Source organism: Saccoglossus kowalevskii, chromosome 20, assembly GCF_978046115.1.
Source record: "Saccoglossus kowalevskii chromosome 20, keSacKowa6.1, whole genome shotgun sequence".
Lineage (NCBI taxonomy): Eukaryota > Metazoa > Hemichordata > Enteropneusta > Harrimaniidae > Saccoglossus > Saccoglossus kowalevskii.
In genome coordinates, this window is record NC_140660.1 from 21,012,145 (window position 1) to 21,034,148 (window position 22,004).

The following is a 22,004-nucleotide window of genomic DNA, read 5'->3' on the forward strand; positions in this document are numbered from 1 at the left end:
GATGTAGAAAGCTGTTTGAATATCAGATTAAATTCTTTTTATAGGATCTTTAGACTTAGGTGCTGTTCCAAAGGTGAAGAAGAAAGTTGGCAAACCTGCTGAATTGACATTTGAAGACAATGATGACCTGTCAAGTCAGAGCAGCAGTCTGGATCTTGAAAGAATTGATGGCTTAGCTACCCCTGATATACATACACCAAGTCTGAGAGATATAGATAGTATACTAATGACTAGTGGTGAAATGGAATGGGAAGGTAAGCAACTCATGTGACTGATAGCGCCTTCATATGGCAGATAGCACCCTCATGTGGTCAATAAAAGAAATCTAGACTACTGACTTGGAGGAACATTCAGGTGACTGCAGGTCTGACATTTGTGATGCAGTGTTCACTCTATCATGAAAAAAGTGTCATTCATACCGCCCTCTTGGCAGGCTTGCAGCATTGAGAATACAACATTTAGTTGGAGGGGTTATAAAACTGTCGGTTGTGTGTGTTGTTACTTTCCTCATTGCTCATAAAAAATCACCGTATCAATGATTAGCATATTACCGTATTACCATACTGTAAAATACTTTATTTTCACTTGGAATTAATTTTCATTATTTTCGCTGAACGAATGATTAAGTGAAAATAAAAATTCAGCGATTATACCATTTTTGCTATATTTTACATACAACTCATCAAAAATCAGTGAAGATAAATTCCATACAAAACACTTAAAAACTCTTTTCAGCGAAAAAGTATTTTACAGTAACCCAAAAAAGACAATCCTATTTAAGGCCTAGGCTTTCACTACACTGTATATAAAACCTAACTGAAATGAAAATGGTGAGAAAACAACTTATCTAGTACAGTAAATAGCGCCCTCATGTTGTCTGTAGAGCCCTCTAGTGGTCAATACTAGTATATGGTAGATCATATGTAAAGATTAGTTGTAATCTTTGATTTACATTTGAATTACTTTATTTTCTAAAGGCGCCATGATAAAACAAAAATCTATTTTGTATTTGCTAATAATTCCCTAATGTCTTCCGTGTACGTTTCCTCCCATATTATGATGCTTCATTTCAGGGACAATATTTGAAACCTTCCGTAAGTCATACCCTACTTTCCTTGTGTATCTCTCCTTTTATCTTCCTAATAGTGTAGTGATTAGAGGCACTGTCATCTTGTAGATCAACTCCTTTTCAACTCTGCTTATTGCTGTAATTTTGTATGCGATAAATGAGCAGTCTGCAATGAGGAACTTCACTCTTGTGTCATGGAAAATTCTATTGAAAATTTAAATTTTTTCTGGCATTCGAAACTAATTATGCTATTATATGCAAATATATTCTAATATATGTAAAATATATGCATCATGTTGCAAATTTCAGTGTTCTTTTGAAATTCAGAATTATTAATATACCAATTTATGCTAATACGTGCAAATGTTTCTAATATATGCAAATATATTCTAATGTATGCAAATATATTTTAATATATGTAAAATATATGCATCATGTTGCAAATTTCAGTGTTCTTTTGAAATTCAGAATTATTAATATACCAATTTATGCTATTACATGCAAATGTTTCTAATACATGCAAATATATTCTAATATATGCAAATATATTCTAATGTATGCAAATATATTTTAATATATGTAAAATATATGCATCATGTTGCAAATTTCAGTGTTCTTTTGAAATTCAGAATTATTAATATACCAATTTATGCTATTACATGCAAATGTTTCTAATACATGCAAATATATTCTAATATATGCAAATATATTCTAATGTATGCAAATATATTTTAATATATGTAAAATATATGCATCATGTTGAAAATTTCACTGTTCTTTTGAAATTCAGAATTATTAATATACCAATTTATGCTAATATGTGCAAATGTTTCTAATATATGTATATTATATCTTGTAAATTAAATTTTTTTTTTCGATAAAAATTATTAATATGCAAATTTATACTAATACATTCAAATTTATTCTAATACAATATATATAATATGCATTGACTTCAAATTTCACTGATGTCCATATTCTGTTTGTACTTTCATGAGTTGAAATCTAATCTTTGAAAAATATTCTTTGGCGGGAAAAGAATTGTTTATTTCCAAATATGACACTGGTGGTGAAAATGTGTACACGTATTTCACAGACATCACTCAAACCTTATCACATATCAATCTGATATACTGTACACCTGCTTGTGACTCTTCCCACCTCTAATTCTCATACATTGAAAATTCATTCAAGTATCTCACTATCAATAACCAATCAAAGATTGTGATACATTTACATGCACACAAAAAATTGTCATTGTTTTTGTATGGCACCTTCTGATTGGTTGACTTGTTCATTTCAACAAACATATCCTGCGACGAGCACACTAATATCTACTTATCAGACTTTGTCAGTTTTCAAAGCTCCACAGTTCAATTATGTATAGAACAAACAGTGTCTTTTCCCTGACTTTCCATGGAACCCATTTTCTTATGTACAGTTATTCAGTAGCTTGTCTGATAATGTGTCTTGGTTTGTAGGCTGTTTTCTGTTCTAAATACATTTCTTACAGTGTGTTTAACTGATGACCAACTCTTTCACCTGCAGCACACATTGAAAGAATGTTTTCTGTCTCAATATTTACTTGTGGTTGACAACACGTTGTTTGTCATAGTTTTGTTATTAGCTACTGCCATGCTATTGGTCAGAATGCCTTTCGAATGACGTGTGGAATAGCGAATCAAGCATGACGTTGAGCAGGGTTGTAGCTAGCCTGAAAAAATTTTCCGTCCCCTCAATTTTGAATCATGATACGCACAAGCGGCACAAACGAAAGGCTTTAAAAAGCTGATTTTTTTGAGATCTTCGCAAGATTTCAATTTTTTTCATATCTTCACATATTGATTTTTGTCTGTCACAGAAGACGGAATGGGCAATTTGACGCTGGCTACAACCCTGACGTTGAGTGATGACTAGTGTCGCTTTAATCTATTTCATGTCTTCTCACAATGATACACTTAAAGGGCGGCAGTCGTCGTGCCGCGTCCTGTTCGATATAGGACTCATAGCGACGTATATAACACGTGTAAAATACATTGTTTATTTACATGAAATTCGAACACGCCCCACGCGACGACCACCGCACTTTAAAGCACTATGGTCTTCACACAGCAAGCGTTTGAATTGAAACAAACAGTGTATTTTAATACATGCATTGTATATGTTCCTGTGAGTCCCATATCGAACAGAATGCAGTGGGACGACTGTAGTGCTTTAATTAATTTCTATTCTTTGCAAAGTGATACACCTGGGACTAATTTACAATTTGGCATTTATTGTTTATTTCCTCAGATGACACTCCGTTATCTAAAGCAACATCGGCAGAAAAGATCCCAGAATACACTGCACAGGAAGAGCTAAGGGACAGCAGAAGTTGGCGATTGGTGGAGATTGGAAGCCAGAATTATTCCATCGATATGAAGATTATCAATCCATATAAGAAAGTATTGTCCCATGGAGGTAGGATATTTCATCTGTGTTACTTGCTCTGTGGTGTAAGCGTCAGAATACATCATAATCCATAACTATTGCAGCAAGTCTCAGCAGTATTGGGGCAGCGAACTTGCTCACTAATCACTAATTTGACTATAAGCAGATGACCTACAGTATATTTCTCGTGAAAGCTTTGGCTTCACTTCAGCGTCAGCTTCGCTTCAGCATCGCATCATTATGGCATTGTTATGGTTTCAGCATCGCTTCATCGTCGCGACATTAAAAAGTTAGGCAGTTATCGCTTCGCTTCATTGTGGCCTCATTATGGCGACAATGTGGCATCAGCATCGCTTCATCAAACAAAGAAGTACAATACTCATTTCACCCGACCTCCTGCCCACTTCCGCTTTTCAATCGCTCGCTTTTGCGACCGCTTGTTGAATTTGACCGGACAATTTTCGCTTTATTTTTGACCTGTTTGTCTGTTGTACAGGACTGAGGAGTATTGTTAGCCATTGTTAAATCTGCTCTGTCAAACGCAAAGTTGTCATTGAATTAATAACTGGTGTAGAATAGTGCCATTCATCCTATATTTCATAGTCCATTGGATATTTTCGATATCACATCGCTAATTCTTGATTCCATGTTCTGGCACTAAAATATGGAAAAGTATAAATATTCCTCTTTAAAACAAAATCAATACACTTAAAAAAACTTTTTTGTGTGCCTGGTGACAGTTCTAGACACTCAATGTCAACGTTTTTTTATATGCAAATTAAAAATGCAAGTGCTGACGTATAGTGCATTTTGCCACAGAAATATTTAGGGTTATGTGACAGAGCTGTGTGACCATCTTCCAATCATAATGGCATTGTTGCATGTGATTGCACTATCTTGGCTTCAAACACAATCATCTACAGACCCTAATCAAGGTTGCATCCATTAGTAGTCAATTTTGAACAGTGGATTTAGCCTTCCCATTGCAGGGTTTTTCTAGAAAAAATATACAAGAGGGAGCACACGCAGGCGAGGGAGTCGAGCGACGCCAAATTGGAAGGTTTCTGCGCCGTTTTAACGGTGTACTGTAGTATCTATTGCCATTGAAATATTTTTGGAGTAATTTTAGTGTATTTGGTGTTCAGACACATTGTCAGCTGGTGTTGCTGGGAAGTTTTCATGGAGAAAAATATATTTGAGATAGATTTCATGTTGTACGGCAACACGGAAGTGCACGGCTCAAGAAATATATTTATGACTTGAAAGTTCAATCGGCAATTCGGTAAGAGGGCGCTAGCCGAGAGTATCAGGGCACTGCACCCCTGTTCCCCGATTTAGAAAAAAACCTGCCATTGAGACGAGACACTCATTCATGAGGTTGGGGGTCCACCCATTTTGGTTTTTAACCGGTGCTCCCTCTATGCTGATACGAGGTGCCATTGATGCAAAAAATATTGCTGTGATGCAGCTAGTTATTGGCACAATCTGATTAAAATCTGATGTAGTGTACGGGCTTTAATTATTTTGGCTATAAACTTATTTTAATTTTATTTTTTATTACTTTTGTTATTAATGCCCTTTTATTTTATTTTATTTTATTATTTTACTTTGATTTTGATTTTGTGAGTTTTTTAATTCCGCCCTACCTACATCTGAGCCGATGCCTATGTAACGAGATTTCAACGAGACCCACTATCGACGATTTTAGTCAACGAATCACAGACCTCCTTCTATAGCGCACGTGATGACGTCACCGGGCGGAGTCGGGTGGCAAACTCTCAAATAAAATGGCGGATTATACCGACGTTAGCGACCGAGAATAACACGGCTTTACGGTAAGTTTATTATTGTCAAATGCAACTAAAGTAATTTTTATGTTAATATTGTGGCTCGAATGGTTCGACTTTAGATCGTTATTTTGCATAGTTATTCTGGGAGTGACTATTTTGTTTCCACCGTTTCGACCGAACACCAGTGTCTTTTTCCAGTCGCCTGCCCTGGAGACGGGTGATGTTTTGTTGAAGATCGGGCCAACATCGTCTACGGTATTGAAGCCGTAGCTGTAAATATTCATCAAATTGTATCAACATTTTGTACATTATACAATAACTCTTTATTAAAGTAATTGAGCTGATTTGAACTGGAATAAAATATTTTTTATTTGGAACACATCGCAATTGATCAGGAAATATTTGTTTGCTCCAATTGTCTGCGTCGATGCCGTGGGCCGGTGACCGTTAGACAATTTAAATCAGTTTGCATTGTTTACTATAGCTGTTTACAGTGTTCTAATCATTACGATTTACTTATTTTTTGCTTCCATTCTAGATAATTATGCTCAGTGATGTAAAATTGAAGCGATGACTGAATGAACGAACCTTGGCTGGCGAAGATGTATCTGGAAGTGTACACATTTGTTGGAAGTGAAAAAAATATTCAATGTAATGACAAAAATTGTAAAATGCTGTGGAATTTCTTTTGCAAATAAAAATATACTAGCAATTTTCTCTTAATGGTTTATTCAAGTGGGCAAAATATAATGTACAAAAAGATTGCCCGTAGATTGTCGCTACACTGAAAAGTAAGCAACCGACAGCCTGTATAAAAGGAGGGCTGTGATTGGCTGTTACTTACGCGAGATTTGAACGGTACTTACATGGGCGTCGGATCAGATGTAGGTAGGGTGGAATTAAAAAAAAAATCACAAAATCAAAATAAAATAAAAGGGCATATGGCATTAAAATAATGAAAAATACTAAACAAAAATAATAAAAAATAAAATTAAAATAAGTTTATAGCCAAAATAATTAAAGCCCGTACACTACATCAGATTTTAATCAGATTGGTTATTGGCACTGACATTGAAAATTATATTTGGACACTATTTCATATGAATCACAGATGTCTGTCTACAAATGTCACCTACTACTTATTTCTTTACTTCAAGGTTACTATGGCGATGGTTTGAATGCTATTATAGTGTTTGCTGCTTGTTATTTACCGGACAGAGGTAGAAAGGACTATAATTATGTCATGGATAATTTATTTTTGTAAGTATTGGAATCATTCTCATTGAAAAAAATAATTAACCATAAACTTCATAAACGATCTTATCAAAATTATCATTTTTTTTTTTAGTTTGTTAACCTTTTCACCACCAGACTTTCTCGCTCAATTTTGTCTGCACCTATTTCTTATAATTCCTCAATATTTCTGGTAATGAACCCTAATTTCGGAGCCAACAGACAAAATTTTAGTGACTACAACATTTTTTGATTTTCATGGATGAGAATTTTCCGCGGATTTCTGAAACATCTAAATCCGAGGAGAAAATTAGGGGGGGGTAAGAATACAAATCTTGTTTATTCACTGGAAGTAAACATGCTGTCGGGATCATTGTTGTTGGCTGCAAGAAGTCTGTATCAGTGTATGGTCGAAATGAGACAACTCGCAATGTATCCAATGCGACATGTTCGCGTCTCTTTTCAGTGCAATCGTATAATCCGAAGTGGTTTCCAAGTATTCGAAGTAATATGTAACGATTAACATGATTGGCTGGGTTTACTCTGAGTGAGCTGCCCTGTCGCCCAGCGGAACCAATGGCTTGGACGTAGACTCGGAAGTCGTTAACGATGTCAGCCTGGACCCTGGCTACTTTACATTCAGCTGAAAATTAAAATTCTCATTCTCATCCCTGCCTTTTCATTACCAGACTTTCTCGCCCAAATTTGTGTGCACTCTATTCCTATACATATTCAATATTTATATAAATGAATCTTTATTTTGGAGGCAACAGTCAAAATTTATGTCAATTTTCAGTTCTCACTCAAAATATTTGGCTATTTTTGTCCCAATAATCTTCTGAAAGAAAGTGCAGACTATAAACAGAACTATTTTGTGAATTTGTGATGAATGAGGGAACTGGTGGTGAAAAGGTTAACAAACTTAAATGGCTCCTGAGATCGTGTTGAGAGTGAGAGTCATGTGACTTGTTTCTCCCCCTCCAAATAGAATTCTCATTGGTTACATGATCTTCATCAAAATTAGGCAGATTATGAAAGACGATATAAAAATGACTTTAGCGTTCAAAGATTAGTAGCATTATAGTCACTTTTGTCAAGTACAGTGACTGATGTCAGCCTTGCTTTATTTGCCATGGAAAATCAGAAAGTTTGTCATAAGTATTAATATGCTAATATATGCAAAATTATTCCAATATATGTAAATTATATGCATTTTGTTGCGCTTTGATTGGTGGATAATGCTTTGTTTAAATTGGTAGGTATGTTATCAGTACGCTGGATCTCTTGGTGGCGCAGGACTACATGATTGTGTACTTCCACGGTGGATGCACCAGTGATCAAGCACCAAATCTTGGATGGTTGAAAAAATGCTATAAAATGATTGACAGAAGGTAAAATATTACATTATTGTATCTTTCATGGGTGTACATTTTGGATGTCCTATGTAAAAATGTTATTTACATGCACTGAATTCACATTATTCATAGTATCAAGGGTGGATAATTATAAGGGTATGCAGCTTGGGTAACATGGAATGAAGATTTCATTGAAATAATGCAATGAATTCAAACACTTCATGAGGTAATTGACGTCATATCAAGGGTGGATAAAGATAAGGGTCGCAAATTGGGTGATGGGATGAGGAGCAGATTACGTGTATAACTTTCTTTTGTTTATTTTCAGATTGCGAAAGAACCTAAAGGCATTGTTACTTGTTCATCCTAATTTCTGGTTAAGGACGTTAGTTAGATTTTCTAGACCATTCGTCAGGTAAGAACTGGCATCATGTGTGCACATGCAAAAAGTGTCACACATTGATCAGCTTTTTTAGCTCCGCTGTCGACTTTGTCGAGCGGAGCTTATCATATGAGTGATTGTCCGTCGTCGTCGTCGTCGTCCGTCGTCGTCGTCCGTGTCAATGTTTTACTTTTTCGACTTCTTCTTGAAAACTACAAGCCTAAATGCTTTGATACTTGGTGTATATGTACCTTGGGTAGACCTGTCTTAGGTTTGTTCATTTCATGTTGATATCTTTAATTCTCTAATTTTGGTGAATATTTTTGTCATTTTTGGTAAAAACTATATTTTCGAGTTCTTGTTAAAAACCGCAGGTGCAATTGCTTTGATATTACATCTATAGGTACTACATGTGGACCTCTCTCAGATTTGTTAATTTTGTAATGATATCTTTAATTCTTTAATTTTGGTGAATATTTTTGTCATTTTTGGTAAAAACTGATATTTTCGACTTCTTGTTAAAAACCGCAAGTCCAATTGCTTTGATACTACATATATAGGTACTACATGTGGACCTCTCTCAGATTTGTTCATTTCGTGATGATATCTTCAATTCTCTAATTTTGGTGAATATTTTTGTCATTTTTGGTAAAAACTGATATTTTCGACTTCTTGTTAAAAACCGCAAGTGCAATTGCTTTGATATTATATATATAGGTACTACATGTGGACCTCTCTCAGATTTGTTCATTTTGTAATGATATCTTTAATTCTCTAATTTTGGTGAATATTTTTGTCATTTTTGGTAAAAACTGATATTTTCGACTTCTTGTTAAAAACCGCAAGTGCAATTGCTTTGATATTACATATATAGGTACTACATGTGGACCTCTCTCAGATTTGTTCATTTTGTAATGATATCTTTAATTCTCTAATTTTGGTGAATATTTTTGTCATTTTTGGTAAAAACTGATATTTTCGACTTCTTGTTAAAACCGCAAGTGCAAATGCTTTGATATTACATATATAGGTACTACATGTGGACCTCTCTCAGATTTGTTCATTTTGTAATGATATCTTTAATTCTCTAATTTTGGTGAATATTTTTGTCATTTTTTGGTGAAAAGTGATATTTTCGACTTCTTGTTAAAAACCGCAAGTCCAATTGCTTTGATACTACATATATAGGTACTACATGTGGACCTCTCTCAGATTTGTTTATTTCGTGATGATATCTTCAATTCTCTAATTTTGGTGAATATTTTTGTCATTTTTGGTAAAAAGCGATATTTTTGACTTCTTGTTAAAAACCGCAAGTTCGATTGCTTTGATATTACATATATAGGTACTACATGTGGACCTCTCCCAGATTTGTTCATTTTGTGATGATATCTTCAATTCTCTAATTTTGGTGAATATTTTTGTCATTTTTGGTAAAAAGTGATATTTTCGACTTCTTGTTGAAAACTATAAGTCCGATTGCTTTGATATTACATATATAGGTACTACATGTGGACCTCTCTCAGATTTGTTCGTTTTGTGATGATATCTTCAATTCTCTAATTAATTTATTTTGGTGAATATTTTTGTAATTTTTGGTAAAAAGTGATATTTTCGACTTCTTGTTAAAAACTGTAAGTCCGATTGCTTTGATACTATTCATATTGTTCATTTTCTAATGATGTCTTCACTTCTTTAATTGAAATGTGCATTGCTAACAGCGGAGCTATCTCAGCCGATAGGCTGCTTGTTTGTGATTTACAGAGACAATGTTGTAAGGTTCACCAGACAGGATATGTCCATGAATAAATTAACCCATGACCACTTCTATATAAAGACTGCCTGTCTATAGTGACCACTTTTAGGCAGTCTCAAGGCATAATGTATGAGCAACCTGTGTATAAAGACCACTCGTCCATAGTGACCACCCTTTCAACAATATTTTTCGCCTTTATTCGCTTTTCTTTATAGAAAATTGTTAATTTCAGTATTTTCATGTTAAACTTTATTTTTCTTTAATTCAATTCTGATCAATTCTAATATATAAATTATTATATAAATTCCAAATATTTTTATTGCTATAGTAACATCTCATTATTCTCTGAACAAAAACTATGTTAAATAAGTTGGTGATCCAGAAAAAAGACCACCTGTCTTTAAAAAAACATTTAAATGAAGTCACTTTGGTGGTCGCTATAAACAGGTTTGACTGTAACAGCAGCCATTAACAATGCCAGTATTTTATCTTAGCATGCGAGAAGCTGATTGTTTAAATCAATCTGCCGTGTAACTGATTTTGTGTACTTGGTCGATGTTTGGAGAATGCTTCTATTGGGTTATTTTACTTTTAATGCAGTTTTATTTCACTTATAGCAACAGACTACGTGCAAAAGCATTTGTTTATAAAATTGGATTGCTAGAAATGGAAAAAACCGCGAATCATCAAAAATGACAACTCCCAGTCCATGACCACGTTCTTGTTCCATTTGTTTAAATTATTTTGAAAATATACAAAGGAAGTTTTCTTTGAGAGAGAGTCGCAACCTCTAGATTCATTTTATTCATTTCAATATTTCAAAACAGAGTCTGAAATTATTTGCAGGTTTGAAAATATATGAATATGAAAATGGGGGGGGGGTGAAAACGTTTTTGTCAGTTATTACAGTAGATTTTTTTTTTATTTTACAGTTCCAAGTTTTTTCGTAAGCTACGTGTTGTAATGAGTCTTGCAGAGTTGAAACAGATGATTCCAACTGAATATGTGTATATTCCAGATGAAGTCAAAAAGTGAGTTATTGTTTTTTTTCACCAAAAGTCATGCCTTTAATCGATTGAATTTAAAGTCTGTTGCTCACCATTTCATGCTATTTTTTTTAAATTGTGTAAATCACTGTTTACAAACATTGTAGATATTATGTTCACCTATGAATGCCAAGCAAACTTGTCAGCTTTTGCAAAATTAAACCTGTTTAATTTTTCCCATATTTTTTTATAAATTTTGATAAAGACTTGCAGCCAATGAAAAATTAGGTGCACCAAATGTTTTGAAAAATACAAAAAATGTGCAAAATGTTGACAGATATATTTATGGCATTCCTGAGCACAGACTACCAAATCTTGTCCGCGGCCACCATTTTTCAAAATTAGTAGTCCACCTGGGATACTAAAAATTCACTAAAGTATCAGTACTTTGTTTTTGAAATAAAGCAACTAGTCATCAAAACCATGAACGTCCTCACAAATTGAGCCAAAGAAAGTCTATTAACTGAGCAAAGCTATTAAGAAATGAATTCATCTATTGCTGTTGTTTTTGTTTACTAATTTGTTTGGCCCAATCTAACGCCCTCATGAATAATTAATCTCATGACATAATGCTCAGTGACGCATTTGAAAGAATTACTATGGCAACGCTACTCCCTTGTGTGAACACTTATCTGCAAAAACCTTTATTTTCACTCGGTTTTAATTTCACTATTTTGATATTTTGAGCATATTCACTGGGTTTTAATTTCACTATTTTGATATTTTTAGCATTTTCACTGGGTTTTAAGTTCGTAAATCTAGCAGAAAAACATTGTATTCTGTTATTATTTTACATGTTCATGTAGATTTATTTTAGTAGTAAATTAAAATAGTAAAATTAAAACTAGATGAATAATTAATATCTTTACAGTACATGCTTGCCACATATCATCTTTACATTGAACAAAACATTGTTTTGCTGTGTTTTCAAATTTGTATTCAATGTCTCATCTGTTGTTTGTTTGTTTTTGTTTTGTTTTGTTTTTTCTTCACAAAGGTTTGACGATAAGAAAAACAAGAAAAAGGTATCAATGTTATCATTTTTGCTTGACTGTAGTTAATAGTTTGTGTTTTCTGCTTTCTGCACAACTCATAAGTTTGTTCTTTTTATTTTGTCAAAATGAAAAGCATAAATCTTTTGATGACTCAATGCACCTAACAATTTTTTCAGCTTTTTTGCTGACTGTCGCTTTTGTTTAAAATGCACATACATACACGTAGTGTGATGACAACTACACATAAACTGATAACAACTTCACATAAACTGATGACGTCTACATTGTGATAACTACACACAAACTGCTGACAACTACATATAAACTGATGACATCTACACATAAACTGATGACATCTACACATAAACTGATGACGTCTACATATAAACTGATGACATTTACACATAAACTGATGATGTCTACACATAAACTGATGAAATCTAAACAAAAACTTATGACAACTACACAAATTCACAAGTACTTCCTGCACACAGTTCTATTTATCTCAGAATGTTCAGTCTGTAGTTAGACTATGCACGTACAACTTTTAAGTATATAAGTAGATAAGATTACAACACTTAACATAATTACTCAACTAACTGGTTTTCATAAATAAACATCTCATAATACGCCTTTTGTCTATTGCTATATAATCATTAAGTAATTGTGTGATTTTCACAAAAAGCAAAATTTAGAAAATTAAAACTTGTGAGCATTTCATGTTGCCCAATCAGGGTGGGTTGTTGTTATCATTAACGAGTTTTGATTATGAATTGTCTGAAAGCGCTCTAATATTGTAATATTGCTGGGTCGTCTCAACCAATCAGATGCTGAAGCTATAATTAACATATAAATTGCACTGTGAACCTTGTCATTTGGAATGATCGTTGAAACGCATAAAATTTGCTCTAACTTAAAGGGCGGCAGTCGTCGTGCCGCGTCGTGTTCGATATGGGATTCATAGCGACGTATACAACGCATGTAAAATACATTGTTTATTTACATGAAATTCGAACACACACTGCGCGACGACAACCACCCTTTAATCTGTTGTTTGATTTGCAGTGAATGTTGCATTCATTATATGACAAAATACCTATCATAATCCACTGTATCACTAAAAATAATAGTATCTGTGGCAAGATTAATGGTGAAACAAACATACTTTTGCTAAAAGTGTCTTATGATACATTGAAGTTAAAAGCTGGTTATAGAATGACAGACACCCTATACAGGATTTTGACATAACTTGGTTCACACATCATGACCTCAGAACCATATATAGGTCGTTTGTCATTCGATACTCTGTACATAAAACACCGCGAAATTACGCTACATACAAATCCGGAAATTTTTATGATTCTATTGTATCCTATTTCCCAGTATGTAATATATTATTAGCTCCGCTGTCGACTTTGTCGAGCAGAGCTTATCATATGAGTGATTGTCCGTCGTCTGTCGTCCGTCGTTCGTGTCAATGTTTTACTTTTTCGACTTCTTCTTGAAAACTACAAGCCTGAATGCTTTGATACTTGGTGTATATGTACCTTGGGTAGACTTCTCTCAGATTTGTTCATTCCATGATCATATCTTCAATTCTCTAATTTTGGTGAATATTTTTGTCATTTTTGGTAAAAAGTGATATTTTCGACTTCTTGATAAAAACCGCAAATCCAATTACTTTGATATTACATATATAGGTACTACATGTGGACCACTCTCAAATTTGTTCTTTTTGTAATAATATCTTCAATTCTCTAATTTTGGTGAATATTTTTGTCATTTTTAGTAAAAAGTGATATTTTTGACTTCTTGTTAAAACCACAAGTCCAATTGCTTTGATATTACATATATAGGTACTACATGTAGACCACTCTCAAATTTGTTCATTTCATGATGATATCTTCAATTCACTAATTTTGATGAATATTTTTGTCATTTTTGGTAAAAAGTGATATTTTTTTGACTTCTTGTTAAAAACCACAATCATTTATGGTGAAAAATGATATTTTTGAATTCTTGTTGAAAACAGCACGTCCCATTGCATTGATACTATGCATATTGTTCATTTTCTAATGATATCTTCTGTTCTTTAATTGAAATGTGCACTGCTAACAGCGGAGCTATCTCAGCCGAGAGGCTGCTTGTTAATCCTGAAGTGAGTGAGCCCAAATATGGCATTGTTGTCATGTAAGACATGATTTGATTCGTTGAGAGAACCTGTCAACAAACTAGCTGATCTCTGATTGGCTTGAGTGTTAGTGTTGTGTAGCCAATCATGCACAGTTTTGTAAATTATATCAGTATGTTCTAACCCTATACGTGCAATAAACAATTTTACAGTCACTGAGGGATCCTGTTTTATGTTTGAAATCGAAAATAAAAACAGGTCATAGAACAGGTCTTTTCATGGATATTTCCATGCTTAATAATGTGCTGTACTCCTATGTCCAATCCAAACTCAACCACAGTCCTAAAACTTTAATGACCAACCTAACCTAAACTATAAAATATGTTATTTTCGCTGGAATTAATTTTTGCTGAAAAGACTGATTTTGGCTGATTTTGGGTTGAATGAAAAATATAGGAAAAATGGAATTTTCACTATTTCATCACTTCAGCAAATATAAATTCCAAGTGAAAATTAAGTACTTTGTAGTGGTGTATTTTGCTGTGACGTGCATTGATACCTGTCTAAACTGAACACCTACCAGATTTACCGAGATTAGTCAACAAAATATTACATCAATCATATCTGTGAAGAAAGAATTAAAAAAAAAGTTCAGTTTAGACAGGTTTTACTTTACTTTGAAATAATATAGTGCATTTTATCTTGTGCAAGTTGACTTGTAGCTAAATTAGCTACATCTCAAAATAAAACAAATAAGCATAAAATAAGCGTAAATAAATAGCATAAATAAGCTATCTCAGCTTCGTCACATCTCAAAATAGAGCATATTTGCTAAATTAGCTACATCTCAAAATAGCACAAATTAGCTACATCTTAAAATAGCACAGATTAGCTACATCTCAAAATAGCACAGATTAGCTACATCTCAACACAGCACAGATTAGCTACATCTGAAAATAGAAATAGATTAGCTACATCTCAAAATAGAAATAGATTAGCTACATCTCAAAATAGCACAAATTAGCTACATCTTAAAATAGCACAGATTAGCTACATCTCAAAATAGCACAGATTAGCTACATTTCAAAATAGCACAGATTAGCTACATCTGAAAATAGCACAGATTAGCTACATCTCAACACAGCACAGATTAGCTACATTTCAAAATAGCACAGATTAGCTACATCTGTAAATAGCACAGATTAGCTACATCTCAACACAGCACAGATTAGCTACATCTGAAAATAGCACAGATTAGCTACATCTCAACACAGCACAGATTAGCTACATCTCAACACAGCACAAATTAGCTACATCTGAAAATAGCACAGATTAGCTACATCTGAAAATAGCACAGATTAGCTACATCTGAAAATAGCACAGATTAGCTACATCTCAACACAGCACAGATTAGCTACATCTGAAAATTGCACAGATTAGCTACATCTCAACACAGCACAAATTAGCTACATCTGAAAATAGCACAGATTAGCTACATCTGAAAATAGCACAGATTAGCTACATCTGTAAATAGCACAGATTAGCTACATCTCAACACAGCACAGATTAGCTACATCTGAAAATAGCACAGATTAGCTACATCTCAAAACAGCACAGATTAGCTACATCTCAAAATAGCACAGATATTAGCTACATCTCAAAATAGAATTGCAGATTAGCTGAATCAGCTAAAATAGCATGCTACCTAAAAATGCTTGACATTATATGAAACTTATTAAAGCTAATTTTGTTTCAGATTGGAATTTCATTTCTATATTCTTCTTTTTAGCTATGCTGTTGGTGTTATCTTAAGGAATAGACCATCTTTTCTAGGGAGGGCTTATTTATTCGTTAAAATTTGGGGGTGGATTATTTAGATGTAAGATTTTAGCATAGCCATCCCAACAGAAATTGTGGTCATTGGTAATTTTTATTGTTGAGCCATGTGTGAACTAAATCGTATAACCAATCAAAATAGATGTTACAAGATTCTGGTTTCTCGTTAAGATCATCTCTGATTGGTAGAATATAGGGTTTAGTTCATAGTGGTCATGTTTGAATGAAAATCCAAAAAGAATGATGAATAATTTGAACCCCCTTATTATCTGCATATATTAGCATACACCCATAAATCTGATCTCTCTAAAGTTCATATGTTTGTTTGTTGTTTCATATTGCTTCTGCCCTTTTATAGACCATTTTCCGTTCACTGCGAGAAACACGCGTTATGCGTGAAATCGAACGTAAAAACAGGACAAACAAAGGTCATAGCGTCATAGTGGCGTCAAACATCGCGTGGGATTCAACAAAGTATTTCGGGGACATTTCCATGCTTAACAATGTGCTGTCCAGATTTGATGATAGACAATTTCAATTAAGTAAGGGTATTCGGAAGCAATATTCCTCTGTCGAAGATCGGCCGGTCGGTGTGAGCTACGAAATAAAGAAATTCGAGTTCAAAATCAAATCGTTCGATTTTTGCGGCAGACGTTCGACGCGCGTCTTTCATGCATCTCGCGAGATCTCGCAATTGTACGGAAAATCACCTATTACTGAATTAAAGCGATTATTCAGATTCTCTGCCTTCATATATATTAAAATTCACTGGATTTAAGCATATACTAAAAACTGTATAAACAAACTCCAAATCCATGATTCACAATTATATAGCTTTAATAAACCTTTGAATCTGTAATATTTTTATTTCTATCTTTCTCTCTGTTGCTTTTCTCTCTACTATCTTCTTGGGGACCTCCCTCTTCTCAGCTACTTCCCAGTCGCAGTCTAAAGTCATCTGGTTAGTACAGTGGCTTCCTTTCTCTGCCTGCTGGTATTTTTTCTTATCTTTTAATTGCTTTTTAATGTTCTACTAAACAGCTCTCACTTTTATAAGGTTTTTTACACATTTAACTTGTTTGGGAAAGCCAGAATTTTGGCTTTGTATCTTGGTTGGAGAAGAAATGTACTGTAGAATACTTTATTTTCGCTTGGAATTAATTTTCGCTGAAGGAATGATTCAGTGAAACTAAAATCTAGCGAATATACCTTTTTTCCTATATTTTACATTCAACTCATCAAAAATCAGTGAAAATAAATTCCATACAAAACATTCAAAAAGTCTTTTCAGCGAAAATAAATTCCAGCTAAAATAAAGTATTCTACAGTATATAACAATGGTTGTTCCCTTTACAACAGTCTCTTTGATTGGCTGCTAAACTCTAATACCTAACTGACAAACCAATCAGAGGACACTTTGCTTGACAGGTTGGAAGTAACTTGCAATACTGTTCCTGATTGGCTACCATGTAACTGTTCAAAAACCAATTGGCAAACAGCTTGCATGCCTGCTGAATTTGTCTACCAATCATTTTCTAGCTTTTATGTGTTTTTTTTTACCTTGAAATGAATAATCATCCATGCCTCAACTAAAACCTAGAAATTTGGTGCTATCAACTTACAATGCAATCGTAGTTTAGATTTACTAATATTTCAGTATTCATGTTTTTAGTTCTGTAAACTACAATGCTTTGGTCACAGAAGATTTTGTGAATAGTTACATTACATGCATATATCCACTGAGATTCTAAGAGAGGGAGATATTGTTCTATTCTGTCTTATTATCATGTCCATTGTCCAAAATACAATGGTTAAACATAGGTTAAGGGAATATGTGATGACATCATATGCAATGACACCATATGCAATGACACCATATGCCATGACATCATATGCCATGACATCATATGCCATGACATCATATGCGATGACATCATATGCCATGACACCATATGCGATGACACCATATGCGATGACACCATATGCCATGACACCATATGCGATGACACCATATGCCATGACACCATATGCCATGACACCATATGCCATGACATCATATGCCACAACATATGCTTTTTCTCACTCAACCAGATCTCTGTGCATGCTTTTCTTCAACATCTTGAACAATTGATTTTGTTCAAATTTGTTACAAAGACTACCATAGTCATAATAGTCTTCCTGTACATTTTGATTTGTTTCATTGAGCATTGACTGGTTGTTAGCCATTTTTGTCCCAAAAAACACCAAAAATCAACGTCTGAACAAGTCAGCCGTTTCCCAGCCATGGCTTTGCCAATTTGATTCAAATACTGTACAGACATCACATATGATAGGTTCTGATTTTCTTTTCGAGATATGAAAAGTTGGTTGGTCATACGTCCTTGAGGGGGGTATAAAAGTTGAATTTTAAGTTGGTATAAAACATTCATTTCTATTATAAGTTTTGACAGACTAGTGGCCATTTTTGTCTCAAAAACACATTTCAGTATGCTTCTCAGTCAAGCCTGGTCATAGTCAAACATGGTATGGACAACTCGTATATTTTGTTATTAGTCCCCGTTCTGACGAAACCGATACTTGTAATCTAATGTGAGTGTGTGTGCATGCAAATGTCAGTCAATTTCATGTGTGGTTAAACACAAGAAAACCTTTTTGTTGCATACACATATTTTTCTTTAAATGTTTAGGGTAAACATATGTCATCGTTTTTGTTGTGATCGTTGTTAATCAGTGTCATGCAAAACCTGTGGACTTGTACTCTCTATAAACAACACCGTAATCAGTTCTGCCGACAGCACCAGTAGTAACTAAACATAAATTGGTTTGTGTTTTATTTGTTGTCCACGTTTTATTTTGTTATCAATGTTTCATTTTGTTTTTGTCATTTTATTTCTTGTAATCTGCTTACTTTTTTTTCACACTGATTTCCCAACTTGTTTCTCCACTTCTTGCAACAGCTCGTGAAAACAGGAAAGGTGGTTTAGATTTACCCATAATGCATAGCAGAATATCACGTAAGTCCATTTCGGCATGCCCTATGCAACACGGGGGTACGGTTTATAGAGACGAACCTGTTGGTAGTTGTATATTTTCTCCCGCTTACATACATGTGTGCCGTTTTCTTACACTCTCTTACTTTCCTTGTTTTATCTTGCACGTTACATGACTCACTTTCTCACATCATTTGACTCGTCAGTTTCATCCTTGCTTGAATGCTCTTCAATTATTGAAATAAACCGTTCTGGCGGTGATAACAATACCGTATGATTATACTAATCATTAGTTTTTTCTTTCAGTTGTGTGCATGAAATAAATGGCCGCCAAGATCTCACTGAAAGCGAGATTTGACCTTTCAAATAGTGTTTCATTCTCCTCGTGATTTTGTACACTGTTCAAATTACCATGGTTACATAGGTGTACAGTGAACAAAATGATGGGAGAGAATGGAACACACTTAACCTTTACACCACCAGTTTCTTCCTTTCATCACAAATTCACAAAATTGTCATATTTATAGTCTGCACTTTCCTTCCGAAGTTTTGAGTAAAAATTGAGAATTGACTCAAATTTTATCTGTTGGCTCCAAAATTAGGATTCATTTCCAGAAATATTGAATTATAAGAAAAAAGTGCACACAGATTTGGGCGGGAAAGTCTGACAGTGAAAAGGTTAAAGGGCAAATCTAATCTTGTGGCTCTCTCCCGGCGGCCATTTGCATAATTTCTCTTACTGTGAAAATCATAAAATTTTGTAGCAATTTAGTCACTTTTGTCGCACATTTTACGATCGCTTTCAAGTTATTTACGAGTGTAGCTTTGATAATAAGAAACAAATTTTAATTAAACACATATAAAAGTATTGGTATATCTGAATACTGAAATCACTCCCATAATTCACCTCAGGTTTTTGGGGAGCTATTTGTTACTCCCCAGCCATTTCCAAAAAGCAAGGCCCAGTGACTTCAAAACAGGACTAGTTTTAGGCTGCAAAAATAACAGTACACCATATTTATTCATTAGATGCACATGTGCTGACATAAATGCCCTGTTATGTTAATAAATAATTATGGCTCCAATATACACCATTTCTATAAATTGCGCCCTCTAGTAACAAAATATTTTTTTGTAAATTGGTAACAGGACGACTGTTCAAAGAGACGATATCGTTTTGATGACTTGTCTAGTATCTATCAATGAAAATCATTGAGAGGATTTAACTATATTCTAGTTGACAAACGACAATAAAACTAAACACAGTTGTCGATTTGAACATTGCTTTTCACCCATATGCTATTCTGACGTCACTAGGGCCGCAATTTATACAAATAGTGTATTCTCATGGCAGAGCTACGTCACATAATGTTCCATGTTGCTAAGAAGCACACCACTGTAGCATGCATTTCTATGGGCTCCGTGCGAGCTTCTATGGAACGCCCCAATCAAGTAAAGATTCTAACAGAAATGTGGCATTCTGGGTAATTTATAATTCTCTGTATTTATATTTGTAATACACAAACAGCGAAACAAATACAAAATTAATAAATAAACCAATATGAAAGGTCATATCTGATTGGTTGTTGGAACTATTGACATTTAAATTTTATTCATAATTGGTATTGAATTACCACAGTCATGCATTGCATGTTAAATAGACATTATAAGCAAAGGGCCGTTGAGTTCTTATCAAGAGCCACATGTCTTGTTCCGCTGTCCTTTCTGGATCTAAGGTTTATTTCATATAACCAATGGCACACACTATAGCACTTAACACTTTCTACAGATACTGCATTTATCGTCCACTCAAATGTATCAGTTTTCAGTTTATTAAGCTTTGCTACATATAAACTAATACAACCTTTATATTTTAACTCCAGGGTCGATAAACAAGTCATTGCGTCAGAAAAAACGAAAACGACCTCGTCAGGAAGAACGTCGCGAGCTGTTGGTAGTAGACGAAAATGACTTCCAAGATTTAATCCTGGGGCAGACACAAATGGAACTCAGCAATTTCAGCCGGAAATCTTCCAAAAAGAAGAAAAGAAAGGAAAAAAGTGGTCATGAAGATGGCGGCTTGTTGCTAGGTGACAAGTGTGTGCTTGATGATGATTGGTTTAAAATTGATCATGATGAACATCAAGCACTGACTGTTATTTAATGTTTTTATCAGTTGAGTTTTATTTTCAGTTTGTAGAAAAATATTTAAATGATGTATAGTTAAATAGAATTATTTGTTAACTTTATTGGAGATATAAAAATATGAGAGCATGAAAAATGCTTTTTTTTTCTTCACTGAGTATAATTATATATAAGAAAATAAGTGTTCTTGAAAGCACACTCAGCTTGGCAGAAAATATCTTTGAAAGCACACTCAGCTTGGCAGAAAACATCTTTGAAAACACACTCAGCTTGGCAGAAAATATCTATGAAAGCACACCCAGCTGGCCAGAAAAAATCTTTGAAAGCACACTCAGCTTGGCAGAAAATATCTTTGAAAGCACACTCAGCTTGGCAGAAAATATCTTTGAAAGCACACTCAGCTTGGCAGAAAATATCTTTGAAAGCACACTCAGCTTGGCAGAAAATATCTTTGAAAGCACACTCAGCTTGGCAGAAAATATCTTTGAAAGCACACTCAGCTTGGCAGAAAATATCTTTGAAAGCACACTCAGCTTGGCAGAAAATATCTTTAAATGCACACTCAGCTTGGCAGAACAAATATTTGAAACTACACCAATTGTAAATGTTATTTATTATTTGTTATTCTCGCTGATAAGTAAAATCTGCTAAATTAAATCTACTTGAACATGTAAAATTAATAATAAAACTCGCCATTTGTTGACAAATGTTTGAAATTGAAACATAGTGAATTTGCTCAAAACATGAAAATAGTGAAATTAAATGTAAATGTATCTTGCTGTGATATATCTTTGAAAGCACACCTAACTTATCTGAAAATATATTTGAAAGCTTGCCTAATTTGCT

At 34.0% G+C, this 22,004-nt stretch overlaps 1 protein-coding gene and 1 long non-coding RNA gene across 2 annotated transcripts in view; both read left to right on the forward strand.

Moving 5' to 3' along the window:
- LOC100366584 (uncharacterized) overlaps nucleotides 1-21,637 on the forward strand; it is a 65,553-nt gene extending 43,916 nt beyond the window's left edge. Inside the window, exons 8-18 of the mRNA XM_085494500.1 lie at nucleotides 45-254; nucleotides 1,074-1,094; nucleotides 3,362-3,529; nucleotides 6,447-6,549; nucleotides 7,782-7,913; nucleotides 8,206-8,292; nucleotides 10,948-11,046; nucleotides 12,059-12,086; nucleotides 16,954-16,984; nucleotides 18,981-19,037; nucleotides 20,897-21,637. Coding sequence (XP_085350626.1) covers nucleotides 45-254; nucleotides 1,074-1,094; nucleotides 3,362-3,529; nucleotides 6,447-6,549; nucleotides 7,782-7,913; nucleotides 8,206-8,292; nucleotides 10,948-11,046; nucleotides 12,059-12,086; nucleotides 16,954-16,984; nucleotides 18,981-19,037; nucleotides 20,897-21,177 — 1,217 coding nt within the window. The 3' untranslated portion in view covers nucleotides 21,178-21,637. The remainder of the gene's footprint in view (nucleotides 1-44; nucleotides 255-1,073; nucleotides 1,095-3,361; nucleotides 3,530-6,446; nucleotides 6,550-7,781; nucleotides 7,914-8,205; nucleotides 8,293-10,947; nucleotides 11,047-12,058; nucleotides 12,087-16,953; nucleotides 16,985-18,980; nucleotides 19,038-20,896) is intronic.
- LOC146730117 (uncharacterized) lies at nucleotides 5,081-6,001 on the forward strand. The gene is made up of 2 exons (XR_014927901.1): nucleotides 5,081-5,334; nucleotides 5,828-6,001. It is a non-coding gene; the product is annotated as an uncharacterized LOC146730117 (long non-coding RNA).
- Nucleotides 21,638-22,004: the final 367 nt, after the last annotated feature.